The 19,443-nt window shown below is 38.9% G+C and overlaps 1 protein-coding gene across 1 annotated transcript; it reads left to right on the forward strand.

Moving 5' to 3' along the window:
* The first annotated feature begins 947 nt into the window (after positions 1 to 947).
* LOC129773206 (platelet endothelial aggregation receptor 1-like) lies at positions 948 to 12,306 on the forward strand. Its single transcript, XM_055776792.1, has 7 exons — positions 948 to 1,039; positions 1,106 to 1,226; positions 1,298 to 1,458; positions 1,523 to 1,797; positions 10,159 to 10,770; positions 10,827 to 10,952; positions 11,012 to 12,306. The coding sequence occupies exons 1-7, from the start codon at positions 948 to 950 to the stop codon at positions 12,304 to 12,306; spliced, it is 2,682 nt and encodes an 893-aa protein (XP_055632767.1).
* The last annotated feature ends 7,137 nt before the right edge of the window (positions 12,307 to 19,443 follow it).

Consider the following 19,443-nt stretch of genomic DNA (forward strand, 5'->3'; position numbering starts at 1 on the left):
TTCATTTTATTCCCCACGACAAAAGCAAAAACTCAATTACTTCAAGCACGAACATACAGGAACAACTACTGCCTTTCATCCGCAATATACATATTCTGTGTTGTTCTGGCATTATTATGAGTAGAATCAAATGTAAAACTCGAGCATTTGGGTATAAAATGATTAAGTTAAAGTGTTTGACGTGAATTTGAAGTAGACTCATCCCTTATAATGCTGAATTATCTCTGATATGAAAATATAGTAAAATGAACTTTTACTGCAATTATTTTTTTCTTTCGCTAAGTTTTACTGTACACCTTAAGTGAACGCGCAAACTTTCAAATGGTTTTCGTATGTTTTCGTCGTGATCCGAAGCAAATATTTTCGAAGTTATAGGGGAAGTGGAAAAACGTACTGCGAACTTTCAACAGTAGCTGGAGCTGCGATTCAAGCATCATACCACTTTTGATACGATGAACTCATTGTTCACACGTATCGTGTGTATCTGCATTCGAGGAGTTTATGTTCATCATAAACTCCTCGAATGCAGTTCCCCATATTTTACGCTATCTTCCATATTTTATCAACTAATGACGTTAATGTTTCCACTGATTGGCTCATTATAAACCCTTTACCCCTTTGAACCGCGGAATGCTGAACAGAAGCCGCTCGGCACATAATCATAACTCAGGTTAATATGACATGTTTAATCTACAAACAAAAGCATAATCAAACGCATGCATTTTGTTTGCTTCATTGATACTGCATTAGAGTGCGCCGATTTTTTGAACGAAATGCATGAATGATTTTTTATAGCATGTTGCATCATTGAGGTTAGATTGATAAGGTTCCGAGTCTGGATGTCGTTCCGGAATTTTCGGAAGTCGGTAGTAAGTAATAGGTACTGCTAAAGAATGTACACATTTTCCCGGAGTCGGAGATTCTGAGTATTTCAGGAGAGTTTAGTGATGAAGATTGTTTGGTGGATTCCATTGAATCTGTACCTGCTAGTGAGCATTTTCTTTGTGCGTGGCAAAAATTTCTGCTATGAAATTGAGAAGTAATTAGGGTTTTGCAGTTTTTTGTAAAGGGTATAAATTTTATGCGTCCACAAATTATGTTACAGAATCCCGAAACTGGTTCAAAATAAATCTATCGGTGTTGAAATTGGAACCTGCAACTATTACTGTATGTTTACCGAGCACACACTTCCGGTGACCGTTGCGGTTGAAAAGCTCTCGTGCGATGTGAGTTTCTTGCGTTTCCTCTGAAATGCTGCCTAGATGATTTTCGGAATCTTTTGAAAACTCATTTACAGCTGGAATTTGAAATCCAACGAAAGGAGGTTTGCTGTGAAGGATACTATCGTCACGGCAATGATTGTCTACCGCTGTGCAAGAGTCAATGTGTGTACGGTGAATGCGTTGCAGTGGACACGTGTCAGTGTTATGCTGGTTACCGCAAAGTTCATGAGTTCTTGTAAATAGTTTTTGCGTAACTTTTGGGGGGTAACGGATAATCAGTGAATTGAATTCTCTTGCAGGTGTGAGCCAGCTTGTGAAATGTCGTGTGAAAATGGACGTTGTGTGGCACCAAATGTTTGTCTGTGCAATGATGGCTTCGAGAGCGACGAGTTTGGGGAATGTGTACCAAAGTGTCAGGAGCGGTGTCGTTTTGGATGGTGCGAAGGAAGCAAATGTCGGTGTTATGACGGATATTCAACTGATCCTGAAGACGGCAACCGATGTATTCCGCAGTGTTTTCCTGGCTGTGGGAATGGCACCTGTGTACATCCCAACGTATGCCAGTGTTTTCAAGGTATTTTGTTCATGAAGGAACAGATGTCAGAGGCGTTTTGCAAGTGACGTGATTGTGGTTGCTATTCATCAATGTTCCTGGTTTTTATTGGTTCATTTACCGCTCATTCGTTAATTTTCGAGCGGAGTGAATTTACTAACAGAGTGGTGTCTTAGAGTGACTGATCATTTCAATATCATTTCATTGAGGCTAGTAGTACTCTGAAGTCATTAGGAAAGGATCCATTTTCGAAAAGATCAGTAAATATATAACAATGAAATGGTTCTAGAAAAGACAAATATGGATAATGATACTAACGTCTCAGGTACTAACAGGTGTGCGAGTTGATATTGTCCGGTTTATATTTTCGATGTTGCTAGTAGGGTTGTCGATTTGATATATGACGAATTTCATGCCAACTCGTCCTAGGAGTTGGCAGCACCAGCTCGGATAGCGGTGCAACGTTATGGGTGTGAAGACTTTGGTCATTTAAGCAACTTTGCATCCTTAAAATATTCAAAAAAGAATTAGACTACTTTTTGAATGGAGCCCAAGTGTTTTCTCTTATGTTGTTTACAAATAACTCAAAAACTATATTGCCGTTCTAGGCATAGTTGTCCCATGTTCCAAAATCAACAACTGAGAAAAAAGCAATCAAAGTTTTCATCTACCAGAGCGTTTCCGTTACCTTTAAGCGTTTCAATTTAGCAATACACAGGGTTTTTGACGTAGAACTACGTTTTTCATTAAGGGTGCCAAATCAGAAAACAGGTCACATTTTTATGAAATAAAGTTAACGTTAACAACTATTTTTGCCGCGAACAGATTTTGGTGATTTGCATACCAAACGAATCGGAAATTCCCTAAGATTCGTTTGATGTGCTAAACATTACAATCCCATAGTTTGTATATGGTTTAAATTGATGAAAATTGGAAGCATTCCCTTTTCCTCATACATTTGTTCTGTCCGTTTGTGTGCTTTCCCAAACAGAGCTATCAATAACGAGCAACTTATCGACGAGCAACGAAAGGGAAATCTTAAGAGTAAAGTCTCCGTGAACAAAGGAAAAGAAAAAGAACGAAAGGGAATAATTGCCTAGAGTATAAACAGTGGATCTCGCTGAGGCAAACTTTCATTCTTCGTGAGAAAATCGACTGAACAACATCGTTGCTGGTCGAGCTGGACGGCAAGGGATCGAATGCCTTTCTCAAGGCAATGGGGGTGGAGGAGTAATATGATGGATAAAGTAAAGTTTTCCAAGGGCCTTTTTAGAGTTTAGAGTCTCAAGCAATGGCAAAACTTTCAGTATCAGAAGGCAAACTTTCAGTATCGTTCTGTATTCAAAGCAATGAATAACCCTTGTTCTTCCTTGTTTTGCGTCATCACATGTCTTCGTTTCAAATTGAGCTGTGGACGCGACCGTTGATGTCTCTGGCATTGATATCATTGCATCATACTGACGCCATTGCATTGAGGTTCTGAGCTACACAATTGTCTCGCGAAGAAAATAAATGTTCTGGAAATTTTTAAGTGATTTGGTTTCGCATGACGTTAGGATGAATCTCTCCACAAAGGATGACAGCTAGGCTAATCTAAACTGGCAATATTAACAGCTAGGACTATTGTTGAGAAGAGCGCAAAACGGAGATTTTTGTGTTTGTATATTCAGTTGCTTCAAGCCATCGATATATGGATAATTGTGTGCTTACGTGCGTGCTTCATAACCCGTACGTAAAAATAGTGCATCTTCGCTATGCTGAAACCCCATTTGTATCTGCTCCCGTGTGCAATGGCCCTGTAACGATGCAACAATCGCCTAATTTTTTATTCTATTATTGACGAATGTTGATAAATGATAAAATGATAAAAACAAGGAGGGGAGGGGAATATTTACGCTAGGGTATTAGTAATGAATCTCTGCTGAGGAAAATATTCAGACTTTTTCTAACCAGTTAACATTGTTTGTTTTCTGTCATCAGTGAACTGACGCTATGGTGAAGCAGGTGTTAAGGTTGTCTACCAAAAAAATATTTGGGGAATACCAAGTTATTCAATAAGTTATTATTTATTTAGGCTCGCGTGCCAGTCGCAAAACTGCTTTCAACTAGGATTGCTTTTGCGCTAATCTTGATCATAAGGAAGCAGTGCTACTCTTTTCGAGGTAGTTGAGATTAGCAGATAGAGTTTATTTCGTTTATTTAGTCACAAAGAACGTGAATGCCGTTTTGGAATTTTGTATGCGAGAAACAAAAATGAATCATCAAACAATTATTGTCAGGGCGACCAAACTGGTAGAATGGTTATTTTAAAATTTTCGTAGCATTATAAAATAATATCCGCAGTTATAAACAAGCGACTTGAATTAAACCACAGCGTAGTTCTACGTCAACAATGCGGTCGTGTCTTGAACACAACCTCCTATAATTTTTAATAAGCAGTAACTACTGCTTGATTAAATGTGAAAATTTTCCCCCACTGAATCAATCAAGCTTGATTACAGGTTCAAAAATTCATGGTGGGACTGTTATGCCTAGAATATCAACATGGGACAATTAAACTTGATGTTGTTTTTTTTTTTGGAATACTGGGAACAAAAAATAAGTTTTTTTTCGAAAGATTATGCATAAGAAGGGCACTGCTACAGGGAAAATGTTTTCTTAACAACAACTTATTCATGTTTTTTTTTTCAAATTACTATAAATGTGTAACTGGTACTATTTTAGTGTGTAAATTATTTGAACAAAATCATAATTACAACATCGTTTAAGAAGAAGAGAGTTATCTGCAACTTGTTCTGTTAAACTATTTTTTTCATTTGTTAGAGAATTAGTTCGTTCTTGCAAACCAAAACGGAGTGTATTAGCCCTGCTGGAAGCGTAATATAGGGTTGGGGAAAAAGAAATGTCGTATTTCTGATCGAAATTTGACGCTTTATTAAACATACATACTCAAATATGCGCCGTTTTGTTCGCAAACTTGTTGCTATTTAGAAGGCAACTTCATTATCCCCCCTTATAAAACCCCACCTCTTTATTTGCAAAAAACTCAGACAGTCAGTTTTCGCAAGCCTCTTTTGAGGCCAACTTAGTATCACCAAGAGCGTTTTGCATGGACCGGAAGAGATGATAATCACTTGGGGCCAAGTCCGGACTATACGGTGTGTGCAATAGGACTTCCCATCCGAGCTCCCGGAGCTTCTGGCGGGTCATCAAAGATGTATGAGGCCGAGCATTGTCCTGGTGGAAAACAACACCATTCCTATTGATCATTTCTGGCCGCTACTGGTAAATCGCCTGCTTCAAACGGTCAAGCTGCTCACAGTAGAGAACCGAGTAGATGGTCTGACCATAGTTGAGCAGCCAAACACACAGCAAAGCCTTCCTGGCCATCAATCCGGGCTCGGCGATGGTTTGGGCTGGCTCACCGCGCTTCGACCACGACTTTTTTCGCTTTAGGTTGTCGGACGTGATCCACTTTTCATCACCAGTTACCATCTTCTTCAAAAATGGGTCGAGTTCGTTCCATTTCAGCAGTGCATCGCAGGCGTTGATTCGGTCTAAAAGATTTTTTTGCGTCAACTCGTGTACATCCCATACATCCAGTTTTTTTTGGAATCCAATCTTCTGCAAACGGTTCCAAACGGTGTTGTGGTCTATACCCAGTTCCTGGCCAATCGAGCGAGTGCTCACATGCCGGTCTACTTGGAAGATTTCAACGATTTTATCGGTTTCCACGACGATTGGCCTACCAGTACGGGGTGTATCTTCGACAGTCACTACACCAGAACGAAATCGATCAAACCAACGCTGTGCTGTGCGAATCGTTACAGTATCGGGTCCATAAACTACACGAATTTTTTCGGCCGCCTTCGATGCTTTTCTACCTCATAGGTAGAAAAAACGTAAAATATGACGAATTTCTTGCATGGTGGACTCCATCTTAGACGCGCTATAACTTGAGACTGAAAAGGATAGATTAAATAGCCGTATAGTATGACCCGATGCGATAAGTACAACACAAGATAAACATATCTTGTTGTGTTGCCATATATTGACAATATACGACATTTCTTTTTCCCCAACCCAATATAAAACTCTGGTACTTGAACCGATTTATTTATTATGGATCTTCAAAAAGAACATGGTGAGACAGTTATGCTTGGAATACACTCTGTCCAGCTTCTATAAGACCTTAGAGATGGGGGGGTGAAGTGTTTAACCACCATAGAAACATTTATTGTACCCTAAAACCTCCATATGTTTATTTTGGTTCCATTTGCTTGATTAGTTCTCCAGTCATGCAGAAATTAGTGATTCATTTATATGGCAGCACCCCCCTCCCCCCCTCAGAAAAGTGGGAGGAGTGTTGAACCACTTTGGAAATGTTTCTTGTCCCCTAAAACCTCCGCATCCCAAATTAGATTCAGCCTATATGCTTCCATATGCCTAATTTGGTTTCATTTGCTTGATTAATTCTCGAATAATGCAGAAATTCGTGTTTCATTTGTATGGCAGACCCCAACCCCCCCAACTCCCTAGGCTAACCACCATAGAATCATTTATTGCACCCTAAAACCTCCACATGCCAAATTTCGTTGCATTTTAACCACCATAGAATCATTTATTGCACCCTAAAACCTCCACATGCCAAATTTCGTTGTATTTGCTTGATTAATTCCCGAGTAATGTAGAAATTTGTGTTTCATTTGTATGGCAGCCCCCCCTTAGAGAGGGGGTAGGCGTCTCAAACTATCACGAAAACCTTCCCCGGCCCCAAAAACCCCTACATACCAATTTTCATGTTGATCGGTTAAGTAGTTTCCGAGTCCATAAGAATCAGACAGACAGACAGACAGATAGACAGACAGACAGAAATCCATTTTTATACATGTAGATTTAAAAAAACATGTTTTTTAAGAAAACATGATTTTAATTTTTCTAAATAATTTTGTCTCAATAATTTTGTTTTAACGCGTTTGATATTTTCAATTTGAAAAGTTGAATAATTTTTTACATTCCATTCTTTAACCAACAGTTTGTAGGTCTTATAGTTTTCGAGTTACGAAAATCAGAGATCGAAATGCTCGCCTACTTGTGAGAAAAAAAACATCCATAGTTGTGAATATGAGAGTTGAGGGAATTTTATATGCTCACTTCGATTTTTGCGAGAATTTTTTTTTTGGGTAAATATAGTTTATTTTTTATAAGTATTAAATAGAGGCGAATGAACTGCAAAGTTTAAAGCCTCTTAAAAACAAAGAAAGAAAGAAAGTATTAAGATCACGAATTTAGACATTATTAAACATTTCAATTTTATTTTAATTTTAGTTCATTCACATAATGTTCCATAACCTTCGATGCTCCGTCTTTTCGTTTATCAACAGGTAGAGGTCGCTCCGATGATTCGACGACAATCTTTTTGTTGAAATGTTTCTCCAAACTTTTTCTTTCCAGTTCAAGCCCGGCTGGTCGCTCTACTCTTGCCAGTTCGGACCGATCCAGATAAAAATTACGTATTCGGTCGCTGGTGATTAGCCGAAAAATGGAGAGAGAGAGAGTGAGAGAGAGAAAGAGAGAGAGAGAGCTCAACAAAATGTTAAGAAGTTAAAGAATTAGGGTTAAAGAGTTAAAGAGTTAAAGAATGAAATGTAAGGAATTATTAATTTTTCCATTAAAACATATCAAACGAATTAAAAACAATCTATGATTTGTATATTTTGAAATATTTTGAAAACTTAAATCCATTTTTTCTCAAAATTATGTTTTTTAAATATTATGTGTTAAATATATACATACTATTATCAACAAATCATCCATACATCGAACGAAGGTTACTGATCAGGGAAAAAATTTCACTTTTTCATGTTTTCTTTGAAAAATTACCACTAATGTTTAACTCGATTACGATTTAACAACTATTTTTAGCTGTCTTTAGCCGAGTTGTATTCGGAAGGAATATTATATATCAGTTTTTTCATCAAGTGGTTTTTAAAATAGTTATTTTTAGAAATTTGATTGTATCTAAATTTCCTACCCCGAAAAATTCCTTAGGATCAAAATGTTTACTTGAACATCCTGAATGAAAATATGAAGCAAAGTGTCAACAAAATGGGATGGAAGCGAGGATTCAAGTTTTACCAAAACAATGACCCAGAGCGCAAGACATATGTAGTTCGCACATTGTTACATTACAATTGTTCAAAAGTCATTGATATTGTTCCACAATTTTCTGGCATCAATCCCAGTAAAAAACTACGGAAGTTATCTGTGTAGGAAATTTAGAAACCTTCAAATTTCTAAAAATAACGATTTTAAAAACCACTTGATGAAAAATTGATAAATATTCCTTCTGAATACACAAAAAAGCTCGTAGACAACAGCTAAAGATAGTTGCAATGAACAAGGAATACCATACTAATGATGAAATTCTGAGAGATCTGCATGGTGCAGTACGATTACGAGTTTGAGTCACTGTACAGGGTGGGCCATTTAAAGTGGAAGGATTTGTTTTTGCAATAGCAAAGTAAAGAAGTGGAATTTTAAATTTTTTTTTTTGATATTCATTTATTTTGGTCCAAGGAGATTTGTTCTAACTACTTTTTGATTATGATATCTCGTAAATGACTGCCTCTGGCCTTGACCGCAAAATGTGCCCTTTTTTCGGCATTTTCCATCACTTTGCCCAATGTTTCGGCCGATATGGCAGCAATTTCTTTGTCGGATATTGTCTTTCAGCGCAGCCAGGGTCCTTGGTTTACCAGTGTATACCTTGGATTTTAAATATCCCCATAAAAAAAAGTCAGGAGGCGTCAAATCAGGTGATCTCGGTGGCCAGTCATAATCGCCGTTTTTTGATATTAATCTTCCGGGGAACATTTCGCGCAATAATTTGGTCGTGGCAGCCGCTGTATGGCATGTAGCGCCGTCCTGTTGGAACCAGTAATTGTCCAATTCATTTTCACGAACAAATGGCAATAAAAAGATGCCTAACTCTTGCGAACGATGGCGACCTGATGTCGATGGAGTCTCTGCAACACTGGCTCGAACGGCATCAATATTCTCGTCGAAACGTCTTGGTCGTTGTCTGGACAGATGACTGGCATTACCAACACTACCAGACGATATAAATTTGGCATATAATCGACGTATAGTGTTGTCTCCAGGCGATGTTTTAACTTTATTTCTATTTTTCCACGCACGTTTAGTTAACACAATTGAGAAGTTATTTTGAATGTACAGCTGTACAATTTCAGCGCGTTGTTTAGGTGTGTATTGTTCCATGGTTAAAATTGTACTGAAATGACGCTTCCAACGCGGTATGACATTTGTTAATCTCTGTCAAAAGTTATGGGGTTGCCAGATGTCTCCACTTTAAATGGCCCACCCTGTATATTCCAGGAGCTATGAAAGATAGAAAGTTGACGTCTTCGATAAAAGTTTATATCAATATCAATAAGAACTAAAACTTTGTCGAATACACTATATCGCTATCTTGACTTTAAACAAAATTAGGATTAGTAATTAAAATAAACATGAAAAAGTTGATGTCAGAAAAAAAATTCCCTGCAAAAGTCATCTTCCGATGTATGGATGACTTATTGAAAATTGTAAGGGCTATTCATATAACTTTTTTGAGAATTAAGAATATTTCATTTTTTGACTGAAATTTTGTAGTTATTATAGTGTTTGGGATATAATTTTTTGTAAAAAATAAGAAAAAACCCTGGCTCTTTTCAAAAAAGTAGCCTAAATATTTTTTAAATATTTCAAGTATGCCAAGTTGCTTAAATGATCAATGTCTCTACACCCACAACGTTTTACTTAATTCTGAGATATTGCTTCCCATGGCCAGTCGAGTCAGAAACAGGGTATACAGATCGCTACCGAATACAAATGATAAATTTTAAATTAGCATTGATGAAAGAAGAGCGGAATGACCCCGAAGACACGGTAAAGTGATATTACAGCATGACAACGCACCGGCACACTCCGCCAAAGCCGTGATGAACGTAGTGAAAACCCTCAACTGAGAAACGTTATCGCACCCGCCGTATCCTCCAGACTTCAAATGATTCTGCAGAGCAGAACTTAGCCAAATATAAAAATGTGGGCGAATCGATGAACAAGGTAAACAAATATTGGAATGAAATCCACAATTTGCCAGAGGTTTGGGTGACATGTGTAGGATCAAACGGGGACTACTTCAAAAAAAAAAATATTGTGAGGTTCTCCTGAAAATATTATGTGTTTTCTTGATCGATAAAACCGGGCATTTTCAACTCGCAAATCTGATGATCAATAAATTGATTCCACGGTGGGAATCCAGACTTATAGTAGAATAGTTAATCGATAGACGGAACGCATTTTTCCTTATCCTTTCAGGTTACACACTCTCTCCAACATCCCCGTTTGTATGCTCTCCGGTTTGTAGTGGCCTCTGCCAAAACTGTGTTGCTCCCGGGATCTGCGATTGTTCTAACGGCTACCGCCTAAACGATATCAACGAATGCATCCCAATTTGTGCAACGCTCGATTGTTCGAATGGTCGATGTGTGGAACCGGAGGTTTGTCGGTGCAATGAGGGATTCACACCCAGCGGTAACGATAAGGGCGGTTGCGTTCCACTTTGCAAGAACGGATGTCGCAATGGGAGATGTATTGCTCCGGATGTTTGCTTGTGTGATCCAATGTATCGTATGGGCTCGAATCATACCTGCGAGCCATATTGTCCTGATGGCTGCTTGAACGGAGATTGCATTGGTCCCGGTGTCTGCCAATGTTGGACTGGGTACAACTTCAACTTGGTGATAGGACTCTGTGAGCCATATTGTGGTGAACCATGTTCCAATGGAATTTGCAGTGGTCCGGATTTATGCGCATGTAATGAGGGGTACCATTTGGATCGCAGAAATTCTATGAAGTGTGTGCCCAAATGCAATAAACCATGTGTCCACGGAAAGTGCATTGCGCCGGATGTTTGCGAGTGCAACAAAGGTAAAGTTGGTCGAGAACCAAAGTGGAAAGTAAACTCACACTATAATTCTTCGTAGGATATTCCAAAATTGAGAACAGTAACAATGTTTGTGAGGCTAAATGTACAAACGGGTGTCAGAACGGGAGGTGCGTAGGACCGGAACGGTGCGAATGTCTTCCAGGTTATTTCACGACGACCAGCTGTAAGTATTCATTGGACAAGGATATTGTTGTACAACGACCCACTCTGCTTTTTTAACAGTGATCAACGTGAAAAAATCAGTTTGTACACCATACTGTAAGGACCGATGCATAAACGCATACTGTATCAAGCCAAACTTGTGCCAATGTATTACGGGCTATAGGTTCGTTGTGAACAGCACGAGTGTTTGTGAACCAATCTGTGACGAATCCTTGATAGATTGTATGAATGGTCAGTGCGTTCAGTCTAATACTTGCCAGTGTAACCTAGGATTTACGCTAGCGATAAGAAATGGGAAAATAACTTGCGATCCAACGCATTGTGAGAGGGCTTGTGTCAATGGATTTTGTGTTGGCGATGGCTCATGTGATTGCATTGATGGGTATCGGATATCTACGGAATTTGATCACGTATGTGAACCGATCTGCGAACCGGTATGTAGCAGTGGTACATGCATTGCCCCTAACGTTTGTATCTGTAAAGAAGGTTTCGTATCCTCGGATGGTGGAACGTGTCAACCATACTGTGATTCAAATAAGGTGGTCTGTTCGTATGGGATTTGTCTGGGAAATAATCAGTGTCAATGCCATGATGGTTTTTATTTGAGAAAGGATCCCGCTGGGAAAACCGAGTGCACACCTCTGTGTTCCACGAGCTGCTTGAATGGACGCTGTGTGGCGCCTGGGATCTGCCAGTGCAATGATGGATTCGAATACAATCAACTGGTGGCAACGTGTGAACCAATTTGCGATCCACCCTGTGAAAACGGGGACTGTGTGGAACCAGATACCTGTTTGTGTCACGATGGTTTCGTTCCGGAAGATGAACATTCATTCCGTTGGCACCATGTCTGTTCGCCTTACTGTGATTCGCGTGTAGTTGATTGTAGCAATGGAATTTGTGGGGGTAGGAATTTTTGTCGATGCAATGAAGGTTTCTACTCGAGCTATACCGATGCTGGTCTACTAACTTGTATTTCGCTAGCACAAGAATCTGCTCCTGTTTTGAAAAGTTCTGCAGGCTGTAACAACGAAGTGTCTGTTGCGAAGAGGTCTATGAACGAGGAAGGATCTGTATCGACTCCGGGAAGAACTAATGCTGTAGCGATCTGCGAAGGTTGTGATGTCAGCTGGCAGCGTCGGGATATGAATGATATAACAAAAATGCAGAGCACTGAGTATGTTGAGGTTTTTAAAAATAGCCAGTTCAACACATTTTCGGTATTTAATCGCGTTGATTTGGTTATAGCATTACTGGCCTCATCAGTAGCATTCATCGTTATTTTGGTGTCGTACTTAGTCTGTGTTTGTGTTAGTAAAAAGCATTCGTACACGACCGAGACCATTATCAACTAGCTTGAACAAACTAGTAGCTAGTAACTTTTCACACTTTACGGGAATTTTTCGGGGCTCCTCCTTGTAGAGTTTCTCTATTATAAAAAATCTTTTTTTTTACGATTGATCTCAGTTATGACCATTTTGTGTATTCATCCTTCTTCTATTATAGAAACACTTTTGTTCTCGGATACTATCAGGTCTTGGGAGAACACACTTCAAGTGTTTCAGCCAGGTTGGTCTTTTTCTTCCTGCTTGGCATTCGTTAGAATAGAGGCGACCCAGTGATTTTTTCCATCACGATAACGCAGTTGTGGTGAAAATAGGGTCCCAATCAGTGTTGCCACACGTACAGATTTATCTGGAAAGGTAAAGATTTTTTTCGTTTGTTTTGGTACAGATTCTGTACGATACAGATTATATATAAAGTACAGATTGGTACAGTTTTTTTCGCGTGTGAAATTTTTTGCATTTGTATGAATGAATACAAAACAAAACCGTGACTTCACAAACAAAGATGTAAAGCTTGATGTGAAGAACAGATTCATGCATGCTTCTATTGTTGTCCTCCAGCGTTCTATTCCAGATTCTACGATGAGAATTTACGAACATGTGTAGGATTGGCGGACGAAAATTGGATGCCTAAATAGAAATGACGGTTTGCTCGCTATTCCTGCGCTTCGTTCTCACTATGCCTTGCTCCCCGTTTTGCGAGTTTTTCCTGAATAAAATCCAAATCAAAACGGGAATATGTTTCAGAATCGGCTCATAACGACACGATGAATGCACTTTTAAAAGCGAAAGATTTGATTGAACGTCGAGGCGGCAGTTCGAAAACTTATTGAATAATAATATGAAATCTAAATTTGGAAAGACAATGGGTCCTATTATATATGACGAGACGAACAATTCGTCTCGTCTCGGCTTCAATCACTGTCGAGACGAGCAAATCTTTTGACATAGGACTATGACTATGTCCTCTATTTCTATATAGAGGGGTCATTCTTCGAAAAATGTAACGAATCAATTTAGGGATGATCTAGGAATGATCTTGAAGAGTATATTAGATGGTTTCTCTCTATTCTCCCCAAAGATTTAACTGATACAAAAGGTTAAATGTTGATAGAGATTTTATTAGACTAAAGTTCAGGTTGTTGTCCAACCTTGCTCAATTCGCGCTTTATCGTGTAGGTCTTGCTACTAGTAATTTATGTATTTGTAGTCTAGGATGTCATTATATCAAACATGTTGTTTGATCATTTCGAATTTAAAAATCAGCAGCCAATTCAAAGTAATTGCTACACATAATCACAGTCTGTTGTCATTATGTCCGTGCCCCTAGGCCCAGATCCACCAACTTGCCAAAATCCTAAAATCATAAAAAAGAGGAATACGTTTCATATATCTTTTTGTTTTATTGATTTTTTTTGTCTGCCAGCATCACTCAGACGTTTCATTATTGTGGGGCCAATGTTTATTCGCCTAATCAACGATTTATAATGAAAAGTTTTGAATCTATATGTGTATACTTACCTTAACAGTTACACAATGAAGTACTCTAGTAGACACCTTGAAAATTTGTATGAATTATAGTAAGCTCGCGTTAACATGAATTTGATACGTCTTAACGCGAATCTTCGAACACTAATAAATATTTATTTCATGATAACTGCCGACCGCACTGACCTTGCATATTATGCTAACTTGCCTTCCCTTCTTCTGATTACTGTAACGACGTGTTGGCTATTTAGAACTCGAATCAGTGAAGCTTGCACAATGGGAATGAATTGCTACTCCTAAGTGACATTTAGTGTGTTCTTTGTGCAATTTTTCTGGTTCTATAAACAAAAATAAAAGCAAAAAATTTAAAATTTCATTGTAAAGAAATATACTAATGATACAGATTATGTACTAACAACAAGAAAATAAAAAAAGGAAAAAAAATCTTTTTAAGTTCATTGTGATTAACCCCTTGAACGAAAATGACGGATCCAGCTCGTCATAAACTTTCCTGAACAAACTGACACTATGACGTTAAATGACAAATACGGCTGAAAAAATGGGAGATATTTTATGCGAAAGTGATAGGGACAGTTTTGAATTGAGTGAATATGAACCGTAAGATTCTATATCAATCCCTCGGTGACCGGAATAAATCGCCACAGTAAACAACTGCAACAGAAACAACCGCTTAGAAAAAGTGTAGTAGGCTAGAAATATTTGGCGCGGGAAAAACATCATGTGCCTCACATTTCTATTATAAATTTATTCTCTTGTTCTCGTTTTTCGAAATTTATTCTGAGGACAATGTAATGGGGACGAAGTCCCCATTTGGCGAGGATAAGGAATCGAGGCGGCCCATGCCGCCAAGATGACGCAATCCGAGTCCACCGCCGACCCGCCGTCGGAAGCGGCGGTGTCTCGCACGCAAACCTGGGATCCACTGATTGCCCGGTTAGTTTGAAACATAGGATACGATCCTTTAGCAATGTCCGACCGAGCTCTAGCGAGCGTCGGACGGTATACGTCTGCCCGGGGCGTTACGTTTGCCTGGGGCGATACGTTTGCCCGGTTAATTCTTGTTTTGAAATACAATACCGCGCCACAATATTTATAGCCTACTACACATTTTATAAGCGGTGGTTTCTGTTGCAGTCGTTTTCTGTGGCGATTTATTCCGGGAACCCAATCCCTCCTATTAAAACTAAGAAAATTAAATCGTCTTTCAGAGCAATGAAACTGAGAATAAATTGTCGTTCAACAGGTTGAACATAATAATAGTGCAGATGATGTACTAGGAGCTAAAAAATAATTAAGTAAGTAGCAGTTAACAGATATCACACCCCTTGCTTCATTAATATTGAGCATTGATAGGACTAACATAAAATCGTCGTTCAAAACGATTTGTTTTACATACTTTTCTTGTTCCGTGTACATCGTTACGTAAACATCACATACATTGAAAGGATGTATCGCCAAATACGTATTAATTTTTCAGTCTACCCACTTCATCGAATATTACGGCGGTCCACATCAACCACACTTCGTACTCAAATCATTATTTCCTACCGTAGTTGACTCAATCCTGTGGGTTGGTAGACGACTTAGAAGTGCACCTATCTCCGAAAACCACAAACACCCAATTATTCTTTCAGCTAGACATCCACTAACTGACTTTGCTTCATCTCCGAGACCACCCATGCGGAATAGAAATTAATAATTGGGATTTTTTTCACCCACATGCAAAATGCACAACCAAGCTTCGCATCACGCTTTGTGAAAACTGATGGTTATAGATCATTCGGACATCTCAGAGGTCCTCCAAAGGTGCTAGGAACGACAGTGAACCACAAGCCAAGAGCTAGACAAAAACCGGAAATAATGCGCAAAGAAACCGAGAGAGCAATGATTGCTTAGTTCATGCGGAATCCGAACATTTCGTCACAAGACTTGACCAAAAACAGGAAATAGGTTATATCTGTGGTATAACCGCAAGGTTGACGTAGGACTATCGTTGATTGAGTGATTATTTGTTTGAAGTTGAATCCGAATCCATTCCGAATGAATGAATAAATGAATATTTGGGGGACTCCGAAAACGAGAGCGTTACGTTGGAGGCACACGGTTTTATGCATCCAATATTGGATACGGAAATATTCTACTGATAGGGAAGAATAATTTTCAGAAGCTTTCCTGTTAATTGCACTTGATTGAGGAATCACAAAACGAAATGCATTTGTTCGCAGTATTATATGAATAGAAAACATTAAAGTAAACTCTTTCGCTTGAATGAATTCTTCAATTCCAAGAGGAACTGGCAGATTATTCTTAGCAACGAAGAGCGGCGCTCGCTTATATACTGATTGGTGATTTCAATAGCCTGTTTTGAAAGTAATTTAAAGGCTATTGAAACGAGTTTTTGGATCAAAAAGTAACAAGTATATAACGCGTAGACATTTTATCTTTCGAATGAAGTGTTTATCATACTATTTCGTTCGGTTGTTTAGGAGCTATTAACGCTCAAAATCTTGGTCTCCAGCGTAACGCTTTCGTTCTCGAAACTTTGATCCCCCGGTATAGAAATGAAAGACGTAGTCCTACGTCAAAAAATTGATGTTTCGCAAAGTTTCACCCAGAGCCCCAAGAAACGATCCGGATTGTAGAAGTACAAGGTGCTGAATTTCCCGAATCATCGGCACAAACGCCAGCAGAGTGTTGTCAAAACACGCGCCCACACGAAACTGCCAACGAAATGCCGGTGTTGTGTCAAATCCGCTTTGATGTTGATCTCATCATCCTACTTACGTCAAAACGGAAAGGGTGTCTTCGTAGCCTAATAGGTTGCGTGTTCGCTACTAAGCGAACGATCATGAGCTAATAACACAGGGCCCTCAACTGACCATCATTGTTTGTTATTCTAGCTACCACGTCCACGCAACAATCATCATGTGACGGTAATCCCAGTCCCTTACCGCTCACATCACGGTCTGTTGCACCGGTAATTGGTGCTATTTATAACACAACAATGGAAGCCTCATATCAACAGTCCCGCTGTGAACAGTCCAACTGTGAACATTCGAACAACAGGAATATTCTTACGCCGAAAAAATGCGACATGTGATTTACCATTTAATCCCAATAACTAACGACTCCCTTTGGGAACTATTGTAAGTATGTGAAACCATCACAGGATTCCATTACCGATAACAACTTATGCTTTTGAGTCGAGCCTTTTACGAAAAAATGGTCACAATCAGTGTCGCCACATTTTCATCTGTAACGGAAGGGGTAAAAATCATCTGTACTTTTTCGTCTAAAAATCTGAACCATCAAAAATATTCGTTGCGAGAATAACCTGTTTTATCAACATGGAAAAATGCTCATTTATTCACTACAAGCTATTACATTTACTTACAATTTTTATATTTACATTTACTTACTACAAATACTCCTTTTGCATCCGATTTGCTGTAAATGTACATAACCATTTGCAAGTCACGAATGGGGAGTTCGGGTTGAGCGACGGTGCGGACTGGTCGTGTTTGTTCGCGCTCCGCGTTTTTAGCTTCTAGTGTCGCTAGTGTTTAGATAAAATTGTTCGCGTTTCGATCAAAAGAAGCACTAGTTTGCTATAAAAGTGTGCTATCTGTCTATCTATCTATAGGTTCATTGAAGTCCGGTGGAATTTCTTTAAATTTCTCGAATAATTGCGAAACAATGGCGATCCAAAAGTGAATTGTTCGTCGGATTGGTTTCGTTTCGTGTTGCGACACGTTTCTCGGTTTGTCGTGTTATTGCCGTGTGTGTGTGCTCTTGTGTATACAAAATTGAGTTTTCGCACGGTGAATATAGAAACGTGTTCTGAGTGAAAGTATCACTATTATGAGAGAGAGGGAGCGGGAGAGAGCCGAAGCCGCTCAATACCATGCTCGCACTCGATTAGAATGAAACGCAGCGATGTTGGATGTTTCTGGGGGTTCGAAAATATCTATGTGGCAGATTTTTGTGTTTCTCAATTCTGCCGCTGTGTTGGAAGGTATGATGTATTTGATAGTGTATGTATGTGTGTGTGTAGTGTACGGTTGCATGGGATATTCAAACATCAATGCGAGAATAATGATCGAAAGTGTTGGCCACATAACACATTTTCGGTAAAGGCATTTTTATGTGTGGTAGAGGAGTAAGTGACAAGAAAATCGCTTGACGAATTTTAAGATGACCCAACCATGTCGAGGAACATCAATACCGCAGCTAAGTTTTTTTTCTAAAGTATAGTTTGCTTTCTTCTTCAATAGTATTCATGATTCACAATTTCAAATACCGATCCGAAAGCTCTCCGAAGTTCACTTCACTTAAAGACTCTCTCAGTGTTGGGAGGGAGAGAGGACGGTGTATACGGCTGACACTGGCGGCCACACCAGTGTAGTTGAGTGTAGCTGTTTACTTCTCGTGATTGCGTACGATTCGTGCGATTACATTTTCGCACATAGATGCATCAAATCTAACTTAATGAATCCAGTTTATGTATGAACATAGTAGCTTCAGTGTTGACAGCAGTCTACAATGTTTGTTCTTCAGTCTTTCGCATCATATTATACCTATTAGTCAGAAAAGCACTTTAACTTTGAATATATGCAATAGTTGATTCAGTACGTTAATTTATATTATAATGTAGTATTTGTAAATAGTTTCGTCTCACTATAAATTTTCTTGTTTCTCATTAGAGTATGTTCTTCACGTTTTCAATTAATGGAAAGTGTTTTTGATAATTTAGTTCAGTCAGTTTAGCTATATAATCAATACGCCGGAAGCATTTCAGATTGATTAGTATATTTTTAGTATTGTGTTAGTTTATAGTTTAACATATGTTCAACGGTTCAATAAAGCTTCGATGATTAACGAAATACATCGCCGGTCCGATTGGATTTTTGAGGAGTTCTTACGATTACCTTCTAAGATGTTTTCCTAAAATAACTTTCCGTCGTCGCCATTGTAGTTCGTTAAAGAATAAGCATGATGAATGATGGGATTTATTGTCAGAGCGATTGGATTGGATTTCCGATTGTTTTTAAAGGAGTTTTCTCGGTTACCTTCTCAAGTTTCCCCGGTTACCTTCTTAGCTTTCCCTAAAATAATTCTCAGTCATCGCGATTAATAATAGAATATATAGTCGGTCCAATTAACTTTAAAAGTTTTACTTCTTTTCTGCCGAATGTTATATTGTAATATATGAGATTTTCGGAATTTCATTGAGTTCGCGCTTACATAATCACATCACTTACCTCAGTGAATCCTGATTTTATTTAACCATTCCCACTAACAACTATCCCTTCCATGATAAACACTAGGGAACCACGCTATAGAGGCGACCCTTCTGGCCTTCGGGCGGCGAATATCATACTAACATTCCTTCCCTTCCCCTGGTGACTGTAAGGACGTGGCCGGCGTCGTTATTGACCATTTAAAGCTCGAATCACCGAAAATTGCGCAACGAGAACGATTTGCTAGTCCCAAGCGTCATTCTGGGTGTTCTTTGTGCAATTTGGTTGGTTCAGGTCAATCACGGAGAGCAACTACGAATTGTACAGTCTACCCAAGCTCAAGCTCAAGCTCATAACCATTTGCAAGTCACGAATGATATTTGCGTTTGATGATGCT

The sequence above is a fragment of the Toxorhynchites rutilus genome, chromosome 3, assembly GCF_029784135.1.
Source record: "Toxorhynchites rutilus septentrionalis strain SRP chromosome 3, ASM2978413v1, whole genome shotgun sequence".
Lineage (NCBI taxonomy): Eukaryota > Metazoa > Arthropoda > Insecta > Diptera > Culicidae > Toxorhynchites > Toxorhynchites rutilus.